The 17,437-nt window shown below is 41.4% G+C and overlaps 1 protein-coding gene across 5 annotated transcripts in view; it reads left to right on the plus strand.

Moving 5' to 3' along the window:
* spata20 (spermatogenesis associated 20) overlaps window positions 1–17,437 on the plus strand; it is a 36,404-nt gene that overhangs the window by 9,459 nt on the left and 9,508 nt on the right. For 4 of the 5 annotated variants that reach the window (XR_008607937.1, XM_055057467.1, XM_055057468.1 and 1 more), the window contains exons 13-15: window positions 2,599–2,807; window positions 6,944–7,143; window positions 8,701–8,781. Coding sequence is in view for 4 of the 5 variants with exons in the window: in XM_055057467.1 (XP_054913442.1) it covers window positions 2,599–2,807; window positions 6,944–7,143; window positions 8,701–8,781 (490 nt within the window). In the remaining variant the exon portion in view is untranslated. Of the gene's footprint in view, window positions 1–2,598; window positions 2,808–6,943; window positions 7,144–8,700; window positions 8,782–17,437 lie in introns of those variants that run through there. The other variant, XM_055057471.1, reaches the window with a different exon arrangement.

The raw sequence follows: 17,437 nt of genomic DNA on the forward strand, positions 1-17,437 counted from the left end.
AGTCAAATATTGACTCTCTTGTTGATCCAACACAACAACTTCAGTTGTTGGCCTTGTTCCGTTGGCGAGCCGCTGTGTCCCAGTTACAGTGAATGAGAGAGTGTGAAATGCTATCGAATCAGCAGAAAAATGTGCCAAGAGTCCCACAACCTGCTCGATGGAACATAATCAATTCGAAACACATACGTGAACAAATACACACTTTGTGCCTAACCGCCCCGACCTTGTTCCACAGCGTCCGTCTCATTCATTACCGTCCTGTTCAGAATGGTGTCGTCTTCGAAAGTGCTTACAGAGGCTCATTTCTCAGACCTGGTTCAGCTTCCATACATACCAGGGCAGGTACGGACCATGAGCCCATTTACCAGGAGGAATGGTAGGAGCTGAGACTAACTGGGTTAATAGGATGTAGAGTTGATGCTGTGGATTTTCTGGGGCTCCTTCCTGCCAACCGAAAATGAAATGCATTTACATCTTTGAGGAGCAGAAGGAAGGTGGAGAGTAGTTTTACTTTGGGAATGAGCTGTTTTGTTACCAGTAATGTTATATGAAGCTGGTTTGCTAAATATAAATTAGTTCCCAATTTGTCTGGAAATTGCCTTCCTTCGCAATTCGATTTCTCCCATCCAGGTGAATTTCTTCAGTAGAATTTCAATAGTGCAAATCAGCAAACAGAAGGAAAAGTTGTGAACGATGAATTTCCTTGCTAATTTAAAGATTCCTGCCTATGAGTTTAGAAGCAACAGCAGAAGAAGTCAACAAAGTCGTTCAGCTCATGTTGGCCACATTTCTAAATTTTGAGCAATTAAAATTGAACCAAGAGGAAGTGAGGAAGAGAGGGGGCGCTGTTTGTCTAGCCAGACTGTGAGTTCCATAAACCACACTAAAAAACTTTTGTAAACGGACATATATTGTCAGTTCAACCGTGCCGTCCAAAGGACCCTGGCTCTTAAAACATTTTATTGCTAGCAAAATAGCAATGCCACTGTGAAGCATTTCTTCCTTCCCAGTGGGGTATAGTTGTTTACAACACGCAAATTCTGGTAAGCTTCATAGCGTAGCTTCCTGGCGTATTACTTCCATCATGACTAAACATAAGCGGCTGGGTAAAATCAGATCCAATCGTTTAAACTTTAACAGCATCTCACTTGGTGCACAGAGCTGCCACCTTGTGGTTGTAGCATTGCAGCATGTATTAACATCATCTTGTGAACAACTTCTAGTGTTGCTTGTAGCTGCATGGTTTTTTCGAAAGCACTAAAGCCAATTCAAACAAATTTGTTTCAAGTATTTTAATTTATATTTTGTAACAACTGCTGTGAATATCAGCCCCCCCTCCTGAACATTTGCAACCTTGTGATACCCCTCCTGATTCTTGCTGACTCCTTTTATCTGAACCGATGCCGCAACCGATTTCTTGTCTCACTGCAGCGTGACTTCATAGCTCTTTATGACCTCTCAGAAGAATGCACTTCATCTCCTCCAAATCACTTTTAGGTTTTCACCCTCGCCACCATCAGCCTCGCCTGACGCAGCACTATCTGGCCTCCTGTCACAGTCCGTCCTCGTGCACTCACTCATGGGGGTGGGGGAGGATGGCATTGTGAGTACTGGAGGGAAGGGGGGACAGTGGAATAACAACAGTTTATAAAAAGTGGTGACTCAGTATTCTCAGGGGGGACGAAAGTGCTTCAGAATCAGTATGAGCTGTACATAGTTGTTTTCAACATGGAGAAGAAGGGATTGATGACTCTAAAGAATTTGAAACAGAGATGTACCCTTTGCTCTGTAGATGTCTTTCTTGACTAAATGGAATTTCTGATTTGTAAAGCTCAGATTTACTATTCATCAAAGCACGAAGATTAATGGAAAAGTTCTGTTAACTCAGTAGATTTGTACAAGGAACTACCAAGACTTAAACCTGCCACAAGTTAGAGAAAAAACACCATCACTGTTCACTGTGAAGCCCAGCTTTCCATTGGCCAAGAAATTAACTCCCACTCTATAAACAATAAGGGCCCCACTGTTACCATCTTGGCGACTACGTCACAGTGTCAGTCATAAATAAAGTCTGTGCTATTTCATAAAAAAAAATCATTTCTGCACTCATTTATAGGATATTTATTGCATGTGATTGCTTATTTATTTATTTGTTTGTATCTAGTCATTTTGAAATGATCACTCTTAGGTAGATATATTCTTATTCAAAAAGTTGCATAATCACTACCTCCTTGACAAATTTTAATGGTATTCATGTCCTTGATGAGTGCGTACAACATTTGATTTAGAGGTGTACTTACTATTTCCAGATCTGTCTTTTTATATATTGTAAATCATATCTATGTCAAACATATAAAAGTTTATCTTTTTCTCTGCCCTACCTGAGAATGTGTTTGTGGGTTGTTGTTTTTTTCCTGGATTTCTATTCTGGTTTGCACAGACAGTTACTGAATATAATATGAAGTGTAAAAAAAAAAAAAAAAATCCTGAACTACTTTGCCAGTGGAGCTCTTCACTGTGCTTTTCCACATTGCTCCAACGATTAATACTTAATGATTAATGCCCTCATTTCATCTTTTCCCTCTGTGCGTCGCCCAGATCCCCGCCTATCTGCGGCTTCCTGGACGACTACGCCTTCGTCGTTTGCGGCCTGCTGGACCTGTACGAGGCCACGTTCCAGACGGAGTGGCTGCGGTGGGCCGAGGAGCTGCAGGCCAGGCAGGACGCGCTGTTCTGGGACAACCAGGGCGGAGGTTACTTCTGCAGCGAGCCCAGCGACGCCGCGGTTCTCCTGCGACTGAAGGAGGGTGCGTGATAGCCTCGCTCATTGTTTGCGTTAACGAGCAACTGAACAAGTCCGCCTTAATAAAAGTGGCTGACGTTCAGAGAAAACCAAAACATCAAACTTACTGTTTTAGTGAAGATTTCCAAATATATCTTCAACACAAAAAGAGATGCTAATTTTTATTTATGTATTTTTTTTTACGAAGAGCTAAGATGTTTGATTTACACTATCTGACCAGTAGAAGAGGTGAGATATGGACAAAATGTTATCACAATATTTTGTGGTATAGAAGTTATGATAAATAAAACTATTATTTTTTAGCGAACCATATGGGTCTAACTGCATATCACAGGATTTGTGACACCGCAAACACAAATATTGCTCCAGAAAAACATTCCGAATTTAAAAAGGCCTCTTCAGCATGCAGTTACTTTAAGAAAAACTATAATTAATGTCACTAAACTGCATTTAACCATATTTTAAAATTTTCTGACATTTATTCAATTTTCTCGAACAAACAGTGGAGAAAATCTAGCTAGCTTTTTCTTGTCTATCAAGAGAATTTATCAGCTGTCTATCTCTCAGTCGTGTTAGCCACTGGTTCACTTCTGTTGCAACCCTTTTGTACACTTCCTTCATCCTGTAGGTCTTGAATTTTATCTATTACGGTCTTAAAAAAGCTTAAAGTTGAGTTGGTGAAACTCGCATGAACCCTGCAGCAATGCTTGGTGCAGATCTGTGTTGACGATAAGTCAGCATCGTTGATGGTGTAGGGGCTTGTCTTTCACCTCGATGTGTTTTCAACGTTTCATGAGGGGTTCTTGAAACTCTGTCTGCATCAGTTTTCTGTAGGGGTTTGTAGCTTCAGGGGTGAAATAAAGAAAGGATTGATGGACAGGTAGATGATTAGAACTCCTGCTGCAGTGGACCTTTGTGCTTTCGCCTAGTCTGAGGGATGGAGGGCGGCGAAAACTGAATAAATTCAAGGTTTGAACTGCAGATGGCTGCGCATCACAACGGTTTGGCTAAAACAGCCCTGATAAAAAGCAGAGGTATGAACAGATGTCTATCATTGGAACAACAGACAACGTTGACGGATTGTTTTTGTCAGAAACTCACTAATTTATTCGTCCATCATGAATCTGTTACTTACCCGCTGTTACCCTACGCCATATTGATCGTTTCAAGCTCAGAGGATCTGAAAGGCTTTACTGTAATATCCCTGCCACTTTGACTCATCTGCTACACTTCAGGAAAAGAGGAGCAGGAGATGGATGGACTGATAGGTGACTTGATGAAGGATAAAAGATGGGAGGATTATTGAACTCCTCCGTCCGCCATAAGAACACTAGCAACCATCAGTCACTCACGGCGAACCTCTTTGCCATAAAAGCTCCTACTACGTTGATGCTCAGCCTCTTGAGTTGCTTTGATCACCAGAGCTGTCAAACTCATCTACAGTCTGTCTTTCAGTCCATCTGCTTCTGACAGATTGGAACAGCGCCGCAAAGTACAGCAGGAGTCTGAAATCAACTTCCCCACTCCGCTCCTGTCGTCTCTCACTAACCTCCTTATTTTTTCCCTCTTAGTTTGTGACTCTTCATATAATTTTGCAGCCTTTCAAATAAGAATGTATCTTTTCAATGTTGCATGCTGGTAGGTGGAATCTCAGATATGAATATAAATTGCTGCAACCTTGACGTGCACTCGAGCCTGTCTTCAGCTGCTAGCAAGCTATTGTTTACCTTTGATCCGTCAGGTCCAGGCTTCTGGTTTGGATCTAGTCATCTTTTGCATTCAAAATGTCTCAAATTGATGACTTAATTTAGTTTTTTCTGTTGTTTTTAAGGTACACTTGATTTGGTGCTTCTATATTTATTGTCTTTCCAGGATCAAGTTACTAACAAAGATATTCTGTCATCTTCGAGTGCTTCTTTTGTTTTTGGGTTTTCAATCAGAAGTACTCCAGGCTTAGTTTTTTTAATCCAATGTGCTTTTTTTTTGGTTTGTTTTGTTTGTTGTTGTTCCTACTTTTTTTTTTTTTTTTCTGTCACACAGTGAGAGACAATACTCCCGGGCCAATACGTTTTGTTTTGCTTAGCTGTCTTTCTTTTTTCATTCAGTTATCATTAAGAAAAAATAGGGAGAAAAAGCTGATATTATTGACATTGTAGTTTCAATACAAGTGTACAACCAACATTTATACTTTTTCAACTGTTTTATGGAAAATAACCAAAAGGAGCAGTACACTCTGTAAAGACGTTGGATAATTAAAACGACTCTCTCTTGTTCCTGTACGAAGTCATTGATAAACATTTTGCTGCTGTTAACTTTGTGTGCTCCCCTTCCAGTCTGTTTGTACCCAGCTGTGCCTCTTTCTCGGATTAGGTCATTGCTGCCATTAATTTGTACTGCCTCCCGTCTCCCGTCTGCCTCCCGTCTCCTGGTAGGCAGTACATACATCACACATGAATGCATGTAAATATGTAAAAGTGTGCCCCGCTTGTACTTTATTGGAGCTGACACAAGAGTGGGTTCCCTTCTGAGGGGACTCATGGTGCCATTACGGCGTCTGCGCCGCGTCGGGTTGAAAGCCATTAGCAACACGGCGTCGGACGCCTTTCCCAGCAGCGTAGCCTGTCAGCTGTAGACAGATTACCTCCAAGGCGATGCCTCTGTACGTGTCTCACCCTTTGCAAGCCTCCCGTGTGTGTATGTGTGTGTGTGTGTTTGTGTCGGAAGAGGAAGGTTAAAATCATCCACACACTCTTGTCTTGCTTTTCTTTGAATTTATTTTCAGTTAGCTGAGTTTCCTGAGACTGCAAACTGTTTCTGTCTCCTGAGGCAGCGCTGCACTTTTCAGACGTACTCCCAGGTGAAAGAAATATATTATAGATGCATCAAGTTGGAGTACATCAGGTTAAAAAAAAAAAAGACTGTTTTATGACTTTAAAACTTGATGAACGTGTAGGCAGTGTTTTATTCAGTGACTGTATTCTTTGTCGATGCCAGCAGCAATTCCCTCCTCAACTCTCCCTCTCTTTCTCTGTGTGCGTTTGCGACCTCCTTTCAACGGTGCTCCTTAAGAGAAGGAAAACGTGATATGTGGAAAGCAACACACTCGCCTACCAAACCCTGTTGTGTGTGTACTTGAAGGTTTGTTGAAGTCTTCCCCACCACAGGGCTCACAAAGAGCTTGCAGCTGGGTGAAATCACACTCATTCTGCAAGTCTCTCATGTGTCAGTGCGCACGTGTCTCTTTGTGATTTTTAATTCATGCTTGTCACAAAAACGATGGAATTTGCGTTATACAGTTACGTTCATGTGGCTTCGGCTGAATAATTCTGTCGGGTCGCTGTTGCTATTGTTAGGTTGCGTCCAAGGTACGCAGTCGTGCGTAAAAATGGCTTTGTATTCTGAAGCACTCAGAAACGCAGGCATTATTTTGAGATGCAGATGTGCTGAGAGGTTAAAGGTCATTTGTAAATTGTCCTCAAGCTCTAACCAGACCTTGGTATGAGATAAGAACCAATCACTTCACAGACCACATCAAAACCCCTTATAGCTACTGGGTGAATATGTGTATTTTAGGGGCGGATCGAACACAAAACACACCTTTTTAAGCTCTTAATGATTATATGAAAACTTACATTTACACAAGTCCGTATTTTCCAGTGTTGGTGGAGAAAATGTTCCACGTTTAGACGCCACCGTCAAGATCCGCTGCAGTTGTCATGCCAGGGCACTTGATGGCACTATGGTTTTAGCATGTAGTTGAAATTTGCATGCGCCTTTTGACCACCATCTTCCACCTCATTGGTTTTTATTAATTGATGGTTAGTCGATCAATGGGATCGATCAACTTTAGATTAATCAACAAATTGTATCACTTTCATTGGGACTTTCTGTAGGTCAGTGATCCAAACAATATGTCAGATCAATACAGAAAGGGTTCAGTAGACATAAAAATCAATCTTCTTCCATGACCTAAATTCTATGGCAAACATGTAATGGGAGCAAATGAGACAACGGCCTAAGAGAGGAGCCAGGTCTCCTTGTTCCTGGTTTATATATCTACAATTTTTTCAATGAGGAATGGTCAGAGGTCGATACCTACTAAAGGCTTATGAAGTTATTGGACCTTCCTGTGTGTCACAGATCAGGATGGAGCAGAGCCCAGCGCCAACTCCATCTCAGCTTCCAATCTGCTGCGACTGTCCCACTACACCGGAAGACAAGAGTGGCTCCAGAAATCCCAGCAGCTGCTGGCAGCATTCTCCGACCGGCTGACCAGTATTCCCATAGCTCTGCCTGAGATGGTCCGGGCTCTCATGGCCCAGCACTACACACTTAAACAGGTACGCTGCTTCATTACGTTAAGATCAAGACTCTTATTGGGTCGCTTTTCCTAATCCTCCTGTACAAGATTGTTAATATTGACAGAGTAGTTATAGACCACTGTGCAGTACCCAACCCATCTGTTTCTCATCTGTCGGTCGTGAGGCCTGAAAGACAGCTTAGCTTGCGGGGGGAGCGGGTTTGTTTACCTGAATGTTCCCTGGAACTCATTTTCATGTCCGCCTACTGAAAGTAGTCAGTGTTTCTGCTCGCATGACAAATGGAGCAAGCATAATAGACACGGCTTTTACTGAGTAACAAAAACTGAACAAAACATTATGCAGCACGAGAGGAAGAAGCTGTTTAAACAATGAGCGTCTGCGTATTGATTGCTCTGGAACATTTCTGTTCGGGAACGCTGCAAAAAAGAAATGCATCACTAAGAAAAAGTTAAAAAAAAGAGAAAGTTCTGTAAGGAAAGGAGTGTGAATAAGCAGGAAGCTATTATTTTAGTAAATGATTGTGATTTATATCTTATTGTATGCATTTTTTAAAAATTCTGTTAAATGAACTTCCTCACCAAAGCAAGTTTGCTCTGCTATTTCTTTAAAATTTACCCGGTTTTGGTTTCAAATCTGCATCTTTTTGACATTTCAATCTCAAGATTGATCTTTCCATTTTAGGTTTTAGAGAAGGTAATCACAGCACAGGTGCGATCATGACTGATATGGGATTTTAGCAGCGTTTTAAACAGCTTCTGGTTCATTTAGAATGGCCATGACAAGCAGATTCAAACCAGGCATCAGAGCTTTCCCCTCATCCACCAGACATAACTCCTGGATGGTTCCTCGAAGGAAAACACAACTGAAAGAGCAATTGCTTTTCTTGCAAATACCACACTCAACAGATGTTTAGGAATTTCCCGTTCGCGTGATTTACAAAGCCGGAAAAGCGAACCGCATTTTTTCCACCTCATTTCAACTTCACCAGGTTGTCTGAGGACAAGCCCCCGCTTCGTCCCTGGACACAAGGATTTTTTCTTTTTCTTCTCATGTTATAACTGCCCCTGTTGTGCGCTTACTGGGTTATTTGAGCTGTTCAAATCGGGTTATATAATCGAGTGTTGAAATATTAACATCCTCAGTTTAGCCTGGAACCACTGAAACCGGGATGCTAGCAGGACGTCGTTGCTCAGTTGCTTGGTCACGCGGCGGGAAACGGTTTTGGAGTGAAAGGAACGGGAGAACACAGATGGCGATAACAAGGTCTGGCTCCAAGGTTGGGGCGCTTCCTGTCCATCATACATGACCTGCAGAGGATGTCTCAGGTTAATTGGGTGAAAGGTAACGAGCAAAGGATTCAGGCAGTTTCAGAGAAACCACCTGCCTCCCTTGTTAGTACTACAAATAAAGCTCCGACCTGCATCACCTCCTTTCCCTCTTCCTTCCTGTTATAAGCCAACTTTCAGCCGTCTTCTTCCACTCTAGTCATGCACTCCCCCATCTTATTATTTCATAGTTTTTTTCCTTGTGTCACATTTTTATTGTCTTCCTTCGTGTTTTTTTCCTCTCCCTCAGATTGTGATCTGCGGTCACAGGGAGGCTTCGGACACCGCAGGGCTTCTTGCAGCTGTCAATTCCCTCTTTTTACCGTTTAAGGTAAATACTCAGCTTTTGTCTACAACGTAGATACATTTCATTTGTGTGCGTCTTCCCTTTCCTAGTTAGCTTAGGCACACAGTATGATGGGTCTGTTTAAACACTCCACTGCATCCACTAGTAATTCAAAATGTCTTAGCTTAGCCATACAACTTCCCAAAAGTAGGATTCTCATTAATGAAAGAAAATGTATTTTGAGGTGGAAGTTATTTGTGGAAATGGGATGTACCATCACAGAGCTAAGAGATTGCCCATCTCCCCATGACTCCCACATAATCATAGACAAAGCAACACAACTTTGTTGTTTTGTAAATTATGAAACATTTACTAAAGTTTTCATAGTACAGAACAGTAGATCCCCAAATACTGGTGGGACCACAGCAACCCGCAAGCTGCTGATAGCCGCAAATACTTGAGACTCCCTCTAAATTCTTACATCTGCTTATTTTAATAGTGCAAACACTAATTGTGCCTTATTATATACAGTGGAAACTGTCTTAGCACCTCCACAGAAGGTAATGGCTTCAGTCTAAAATTTATCCAAGAATACACTCAATCAGGGTGAAGAAAAATAAATGTGAAATTGTGTTTTTTCAACATTCGCAAAATCTTGACGAAGATTTGCCACTAACTGAAATGGAAACGCAGCTAGTGTCTTCAATCAGACTGTTTCCGACTGCAGATCGCTCCTCACCACATCACCATCGTCCACGACGACTCTTTGAAGACACTTCGATGATGAGTTACGACAGTACCCAGTTTAACTTCAGGATAAATAATGTAACATTGAATTGAATATTGAATTGGGTCTACCATTTTCAAACTCAGAGCCAATGCTAAAGAAAATACTTGCTATCCAGTCCCCTTGTCAGTACTGTGGGTTCTCATCTCCCCGTATTGGGAGCAACCCCTACATCGCTCGGGGTGATTTAGTTTATTGAGCCGATAGTGGATTTTCGGTAGATGCTTATCATTTTTCAGACACATAAACACACAGAGGCTGAAACTGGCCTAGATCAGTGCCTGGGGTGCTGGCTGTTGTAAGTGGCGCCCTTTAAAGGTCAGCCTGATTCTCTCTCCATCCCTCTGCTCCCTGTAATGACTTCAAAAGTATCTCTTTTCAGGCATTAGTTGACCTAAAAGCCTTTTTCTTGTCTTGTCTAAGTTGTAACTGCAGCTTCAAGGTTTTGAAGGGGAAATTTTTGTTTGCTATTTTGAGTGCTGGTTCTTTTGCCAGTCTTGACACCCAACGATTTGCGAAGAACTCAATAACTCTCAACCATCCAACTGTTTATGTGATCCTGGACCATATTTCTCAGTGCTTTCACCTCTAACCATTACAAAAAAAAAAAATGTCTCACCACTTCATGATAAACTTTGATTTATTGGTTGGCAGATTTGATGGTGCTTCCAACGTCCTTGGATCCTGATGAAAATGTCTGGAACAAGTATAAGAAAATCCATTGAGGGTGAAAATGGCTTGCTGTGGGAAGTGGAAAAGCACATACTCGCGCCCAGCTTCATACCTCACTGAATTGTTCTAACTCCATCAGCCAGCACCCAAAAAACCTGGAACAATGAATTAAAGCAGGAGCTGTCCAGTAACACACTCCATCTCTTCCCCCTCCTTCCACACAAACCGCCAGGCAACAGAGCCCCATCTGAAATATAAATGAGATGTGCAGTATCAGCCAGTGGCAGCAGTAACATCAGGCTATTCCAGATAACTGCAGAGAGACAAGAGACGTAGACTGACATGGATAACAAGATGAATCTATTATTGAGCAGGATGCATGTTGAGGATTATCTCATTCAGTCAGGGCTAGATGCATGATGCACTACAGTTTATTATATTTTAGGTGACAATCCTCAGATGGCGCTCTAACCTAAGAACATCGAATCAGTGGCGAGCGCAGAGGTGGAGGAAATGCTTTGAATAGCTAAAGCATCTCCAAGTCAATTAATAGAAATTCGATTCAGCTGACTGCCACAAGAATAAATGTCGGCATTGTGATGCATTCCTTGACATAAAATGAGACTTAACTATAGAGGCCTGGTCAAACCACAAGCCACAGTAGAGGATACATAATTTGTATATGGGACAGCATCTGATTACATCAGCTGACGATGCTGCAGCTACACTTTCCTATAGCTACTCTATCCTATAGCTACACTTTCCTATAGCTACACTATCTTATAGCTACACTATCCTATTCATGACCGCAGTTTACGTGAGCAGTAAGGCAGACTAAATAGCAACCCTGTTCAGTCTGCTTTAATCAAACTTTAGTTTGATTTCTTAGTTTGATTGTTCTGCTGTTACCCCCATCGATCTACCCATTAAAGCTGACTCACATTTCTTTTCTTTGCTCAAGAAACACATTCCCACAGCAATATGCCACCACTACCACGTGTACAAGGGTGTTGCAACTGATAACAATTACATGATGCAAGACATTTTTTTTCAGAGCTTACTTCACGAAGTTTTCAAGTGAGGCCTGAAAAGCAACGACAGTGGACTGTCGATCAGTGATTTGCCAGGTAGTGGAGTCTCTGGTTTCGTCACGAGAGCAACTACCTTACAATAATGTCGACCCATCAAAAGTCACAAAAGCAACTGAATACGTATTTAAAGGCAATAGAAGACTGATCAAACTGATCTACTTTTCTGACTTTTGGAAGGGCCCAATTATATGATAACTCCACCCACTACAGCTGTTAATCAATTGCAATGAAAAACCGACCAAACTGTTTAGCGCCAGGGCAGTCCACCAGCAGCCCATTGTATTTTTATGTCAAAAAATGTGAAATGTTTAAATAATTTGGCGGTGCACAAGCTGTCATACACTGCGGGGGAAACCCTCAATAGGCGATCCTTAAAGAAGGCCTCGATTTTGTTTTGAAAGCTAAAAGGCTCAACAGGATTTCCTCCTCAACACCTGCTAAGTCCAGTGGTAGGGCCGTCCATTAGCGGCTCACCATGTTTTTGTGTTAAAAGTTACAAATCTAACATGCACTAGTAGGCATCATAGTTTGGACGGGAGGGGGGAAGGCTGGTGGCCCGCCAGGCTAAGACAATATTACTCTGGGGGAAACCCTGGGCTGAAGTTGCATGTCAACAACCTATCGGTCAATGTAATTTGTTCATTTGAAGCTCTGGTGTTATCCTTTGTAACTTCAATAGTTACAGAGGATAACCAGCATGCCTTTCTCTGTTAGTGGGCATCGCAAGACAATGGATGTATTGTTTTTTTCCACTTAAGTTTCTTGCAAACAATCAATGCGATTTTTATAGAAGATGACAACGGGACATGTTAGCAATTGTAGTTTATACTTAAGCAAACACACATGCTGGTAGATGTTTTCCTCAACACATTTATTTAGCTTTTGGCATGCAGACTTATTAAATACATATTGTGATTAATTCCTTTTTGTTTGGCAAAAAAATAAAATAAATGAGCACATACACTAAGACCAGCAGAACAAAATGTGTATCCTGTTATGTAATTCGTAAAATTAACTGCTGTAATAGGGGGATGAAGAGGGAAGCGAATAAAACAAAGTCTATGCTGGGGTCTAGGGAGGGAATTGCTAAAACGCCAAAGAATGGGATGAGAGATTTAGGGATGTTTAAATGAGATAAATGGAAGTTGCAGAAGAAAGAAGGCGTGAGGGGATTGTGCTCCACGTAACATTAGGTAGCTATGAACAGAGAACATGTCTAGTTTATATGTAATTACCTCTAGTCTGTTTCCCCTTATTTTAAGCAGGCACAAACTAATTATGTTGAATAGGGAGCTAAGAAATGAACTCATGCTGGTCTAAGCACACACACTGCAATCTTTACTTTATTTGATTAATCTACTATTTAATTTCACAAGCACTCCGAGTATCTACTGCACTTTTTTGCTTGTTTGAATCAATTACAGCACTCAGCCATGCTGAAACATTGAGCCTGATTGTAATTGCTGCATTAAATTGTGGTTAATTTTTCTATCAAGCAGAAATATATCTTGATTAGAGACAGGGCGAGGTTTGCTGAATGTGCTGATGGTGAAACTACAGGAGGGTGGGAGTTGGAAAACAATTTGAGATGCTTTCTTTCCATCAATTAGCCAGACCCGAGCACTTACCAATTTCTCCTATTTGGGAGCAATTGTGTGTGTGTGTGTGTGTGTGTGTGTGTGTGTGTGTGTGTGTGCGTGCGTGCGTGCGCGTGTGCGTGCGTGCGTGTGCGTGTGTGTGTGTGTGTGTGTGTGTGTGTGCACACGCGTCCCCTATCTATTCAACAAGGTAATGCATAACATTTAGCAAATTGCAAAAATATCAATGTCTCTTGAACCTTTCCACATTTTGTCACATTATAAGCAACAACTGCTGTTAGATTTTTACTATTTCAATGTGACAGACCAACAACAACAACAAAAAAACAGTGCGTAATAGTGAAATGAAAGGAAAATTATGTTTTTCCAAAATGTTTTTAATAACAAAAGTTACCATGGTGACATATTTTGTATTCAGCTCTGAATTAATTCTGTGTTAAAAGAACAATCCCAGCTGCCGGTCTTTTTGGGATACCAGCACATGTAAACGCTACTAAAGGCCCTTATTTTGCAAAATACAGCAATAGTAGCTCAGAGAGGAAGTGGAGGAGCGCAATACTTTCACCGATTATCTGTCTCATAATATACTGTCACGACATGGTGACAGTTTTAGCAAATGTAAAAAAAAAAAAAAAAAAAAAGAGAATTTATGCTTATGCAAGAAGGTTTATAGCTTTTTGTTGCCTTTCAGTTAAATTCTCCAGGACTCGTCACCGTACTGGTAGAAATACTACTGAGGTGATTCTGTAGTATTTCTTCTTTACAATTTTATTGCAAAGTGCTGGCTTTTTGACAGCCGTTGTGTCTTCTGATGACGAGGCTGGGATGGATTGCTTCGTGGCAAATGGTGACAGTGGTTTAAAACAGTTTTGGATTTTCTGGTGCCCTCCATCGTGTGTTGAATATTGTATAACAAGAACAACAACTCCCACTGGAGACCCGATGGCTGCCGGCCTGAATGCCGCTGTTAGATCTGCTTATTAATCATCCTTCATTCGTACTCCCCTAACGCCTGCCACACAGCTCTCACTTCTACAAGTGTGGTCAGGTGGTTAGGCGGCCCCCTCTGGAGGTTATTTAGAGAGGGAAACCAAGTGACATATGTGTGATCCCGGCGATGTTAAGAAAGCACAAGTAACGCGAGTGAAAGAGCGGAAAGTATTCCAGGGATTATAAAGGATTTAAAAGACGAGGTGTGAGAATTTCTTAGGGGGAAATAATTATGGGCGGACATGTTTCTCATCTCCCCTTGTCCTTGAGGAAGAAGCGTATTAGCGGGTGGAATGGTAGCTAAATATGACGGGGGAATTGAGGAACATGGCCTTTTCAAGCACAGAGAGACTCCTTTTTGAAACCATCTGCGAAGGGGGGAAACATCACAGAATCCATAACAAGACCTCAGAGACCTGTGGAAGAGTTGGCGGGGGCGACATGGAGTGCAGGGATGAATGAGCTGGGTGGAGATGCAGTCAACCGCAGTGGAGAGGAGGATTAGAGCCAGGCGCTCTCACGGGCCGCAGTGGTGATCTCTGAGATTCCTCATCTCAATCTGCTGCTTTCGTTGGCCTTCCCACTCTTTAAAGCTCCAAGTAAAGAGAAGCATGCGCGTGCTTGCCTCCTGATTTTTGTTGCAGAATCGATCCGTCTGTACTAACCCGTAATGACCCGCTCCGCTCGATAACCAGCTGGAGAGCAAAGCACAGGTTGACTGACAGCTGTGGGAAAGTTCTGACCATCAGCTAGTCACGCATCCTCTTCTCTTTCCCCTGCTGCTTGCAGATCATCAGTCTATATGCTACACTTTCACATATCTATTTTATGTTAATTCACTCATTTCAACCTCAGAGGTCGCACACAATTTCTTACTGAGTCATTTCCACCATTTGCGAATGCGTCCGCCAAAGCTTTTGTGGGGGGAAGGAGGAGCTCGCACCTTCGCAGTCCTAGCAGCTTTCCTGCTGTTGTTTGAGATGCTGTATAATCCGCTGAGCTCTTTGCTAATCCCAAGTGTCAGTTCACTAAAAAACACCCTGGCAGAACACAGAAGAAGCCAGTGTGAGAATACATCACGCAGCCTACATTTCCCCCTCTCTGTTAATATTATATGCCATTGTAATAATGCGTGAATCTTTTCATCTCATGTAATCAGTGATCTTGCGGGTTAACCAATTTGCACAAATTTTATTCAATTGTTGCAGAATCCTCTTGGGCAGTAGGGTGGGGAAGTGGGATAATACACATCTATTGACATATTAAATGTGTACCGTGAATGGATAATTCAATTCCCATTTTCAACACTTTTAATGGAGTTTAAGTGCCTTGACTGAGTATTTCTAACCCTTCAACATTTTTCCACATTAGATTTTAAGCGTTAGACCAACACACAGTACTAAATATTTCACTATTTCTGTCAATTTCATAAAGAGTCCATCTGTGGGTAACTTAAGCCCAATTGTTCTTTAAGGGCCTCAGAGAAGGCCAAGAGCCAAATGCTAACAATGGAGGAGCTCCAGAGGTCAACAACCCAGGGGATAATCTATTTATTGGGTATTTATTAGTTTCTGGTCTTTATGGAAGAGTGGGAAGGAGAAAACCATATCAGGTCCTATTTGCAGTTTGTCACCAGTTATTTTGGAGACAGAAAAGATTCTGTGATCAGTTCAGTTCAAAATTGGAAGAAACTGATAAAGAGTCTTGACACTGTTATAATGTCAAGATTTGAAAAACGCTGTACAAGGACTCTCTATCCAATCTTACCAAGTTAGTTATTTTGTAAAGAAGGATGTTCAAAAAATGTCAGCCTCTATTTGTGCAAAGCTGGAAGAGCATACCCAAAAAAAGACCTGCGGCAACTCAGCAGCGAGGAATACAAACGTGCACCTAATTTTTCAGGTCTTTATTTGGCAAAAATGGTGAGAATTTTCCCTCAAAATGTTGTGCTAGTTTGTGATGATCTATTACATAAAATAGATCAATGTTTGTTTCTGTAACGTGAGAAAACGGGGGAAGGTTCAAAGTTTGCAAGTGCTTTCCCACAGTTTACAGCACTGTTTAAACACTGAAAAACATTGCTTTGCTCATATGAGCCTGTAAAATCTATCACATAAACTTAAAAAAGGAACAGTGGAAAACTACTACAGCTAAACAGTTTGTTTGGACCGCACATATTTGGAAAGCTCAACCAGGATCGCGTTGGCAGTCGGAGGAAGGAAAGCAGTTCAAAGTGTTTCGTTCATGAACAGTGCCAGAACACTCGGCTTCAACATTTCTCTGATGAACGGATACGACACAAGCCGCTCGGTCAGTCGCAGTTCAACTATCAGAAAAACAAAGAAAAAAGTGGATTGTTCCCACTGGTACCATCTACTATGACCAATCTAACGCTTCCAATTTGTTTACTGTTCTTTCCCTCTATTATTTCTTAAAAATTGTATGAATAAAGCCCAAGTTTACTTGAAGCACCTCAAAAATTAGGAGTCGAAATCCAGATTTTAATGTCATGGAGATTTTATGTATTTGAAATGTCAATAATCAAAGCGGTGACACGAGTGTTGGGTTCTTCAAACGTGAACTTTGATGTCTCCGGTCACAGTGTACATTAGTGTAGCGAGATCATTGTGCAAAGTGATCAGGTGCACATTAATTTGCCACAGAGAGTTATTGGCTTCAAAGTTACACCAGGAATCAAAGAAATGGCTTTATAGCCAAGAGAACAATTTTATTGACCTTTAAGAACTTCATGTACTCCGAAAGTGTCCACCAACCGCCCGGATCGTCTGTTGTTGCTGCCAGAGAAGTTCTTGATTAATTGTTAACAGGTGAGCGAAGATCTGCTTTGGGACAGATCTCTTGACAGGAACAGCAGTAAAGAAGTCCCGTCTGTCCAAAGAACGAACTACAACCCTGGTCAGCAGAAGATGGAGTTATTTTTTTGGAGTGAATTTGTTCCATGTAGAAGACGAGCCCAGCACCTCGATGAAGCTTGAGTCTTTGTCTGAGGTTGAATCAGAAAGGAATCGGACTTTACCACGGCTCTGCACAGTATTGCCACTATGAATAAGGCTCCATAGGGGCAGCTTCATGCAACAATTTGAGGACAATCTGTTTTACTTAGCACCATGTAGAAAAGTGCTAATAAAGACTTAGCAAAAAAACAAATTTTGGACCAAAAATACTCACTCCTAGAAAAAGTTTATTGATAAACTTAATTATTTTTCTTATTAATAACACTTATGGGATATATTTGTTCACTGTTATAAACCTTGACCAGTTTTTGTTGCATAAACACATCGGTGCAGTGCTACATGAACACATGGTAGGAAACATGACTGGGGTTAGTGACAAGATGGAAGAAAACAACATTTTTGTTAATCCTGATTCTGGCTCACTGTGTGACATGAGGTCTAATGAAACACGTCATATGGAGCCCAGATGTTACTTTTTGTGCTTGGAAAAAAAAGAACCATTACATCAATGTAATGTCAAAGTGGAAAATGGCTTGTGCACTTTGGTAAAGTGCCATGGAAAGTTTTATTGACTAATAATAATGCAGA

The sequence above is a fragment of the Poeciliopsis prolifica genome, unplaced genomic scaffold, assembly GCF_027474105.1.
Source record: "Poeciliopsis prolifica strain line A6 unplaced genomic scaffold, Auburn_PproV2 SCAFFOLD048, whole genome shotgun sequence".
Lineage (NCBI taxonomy): Eukaryota > Metazoa > Chordata > Actinopteri > Cyprinodontiformes > Poeciliidae > Poeciliopsis > Poeciliopsis prolifica.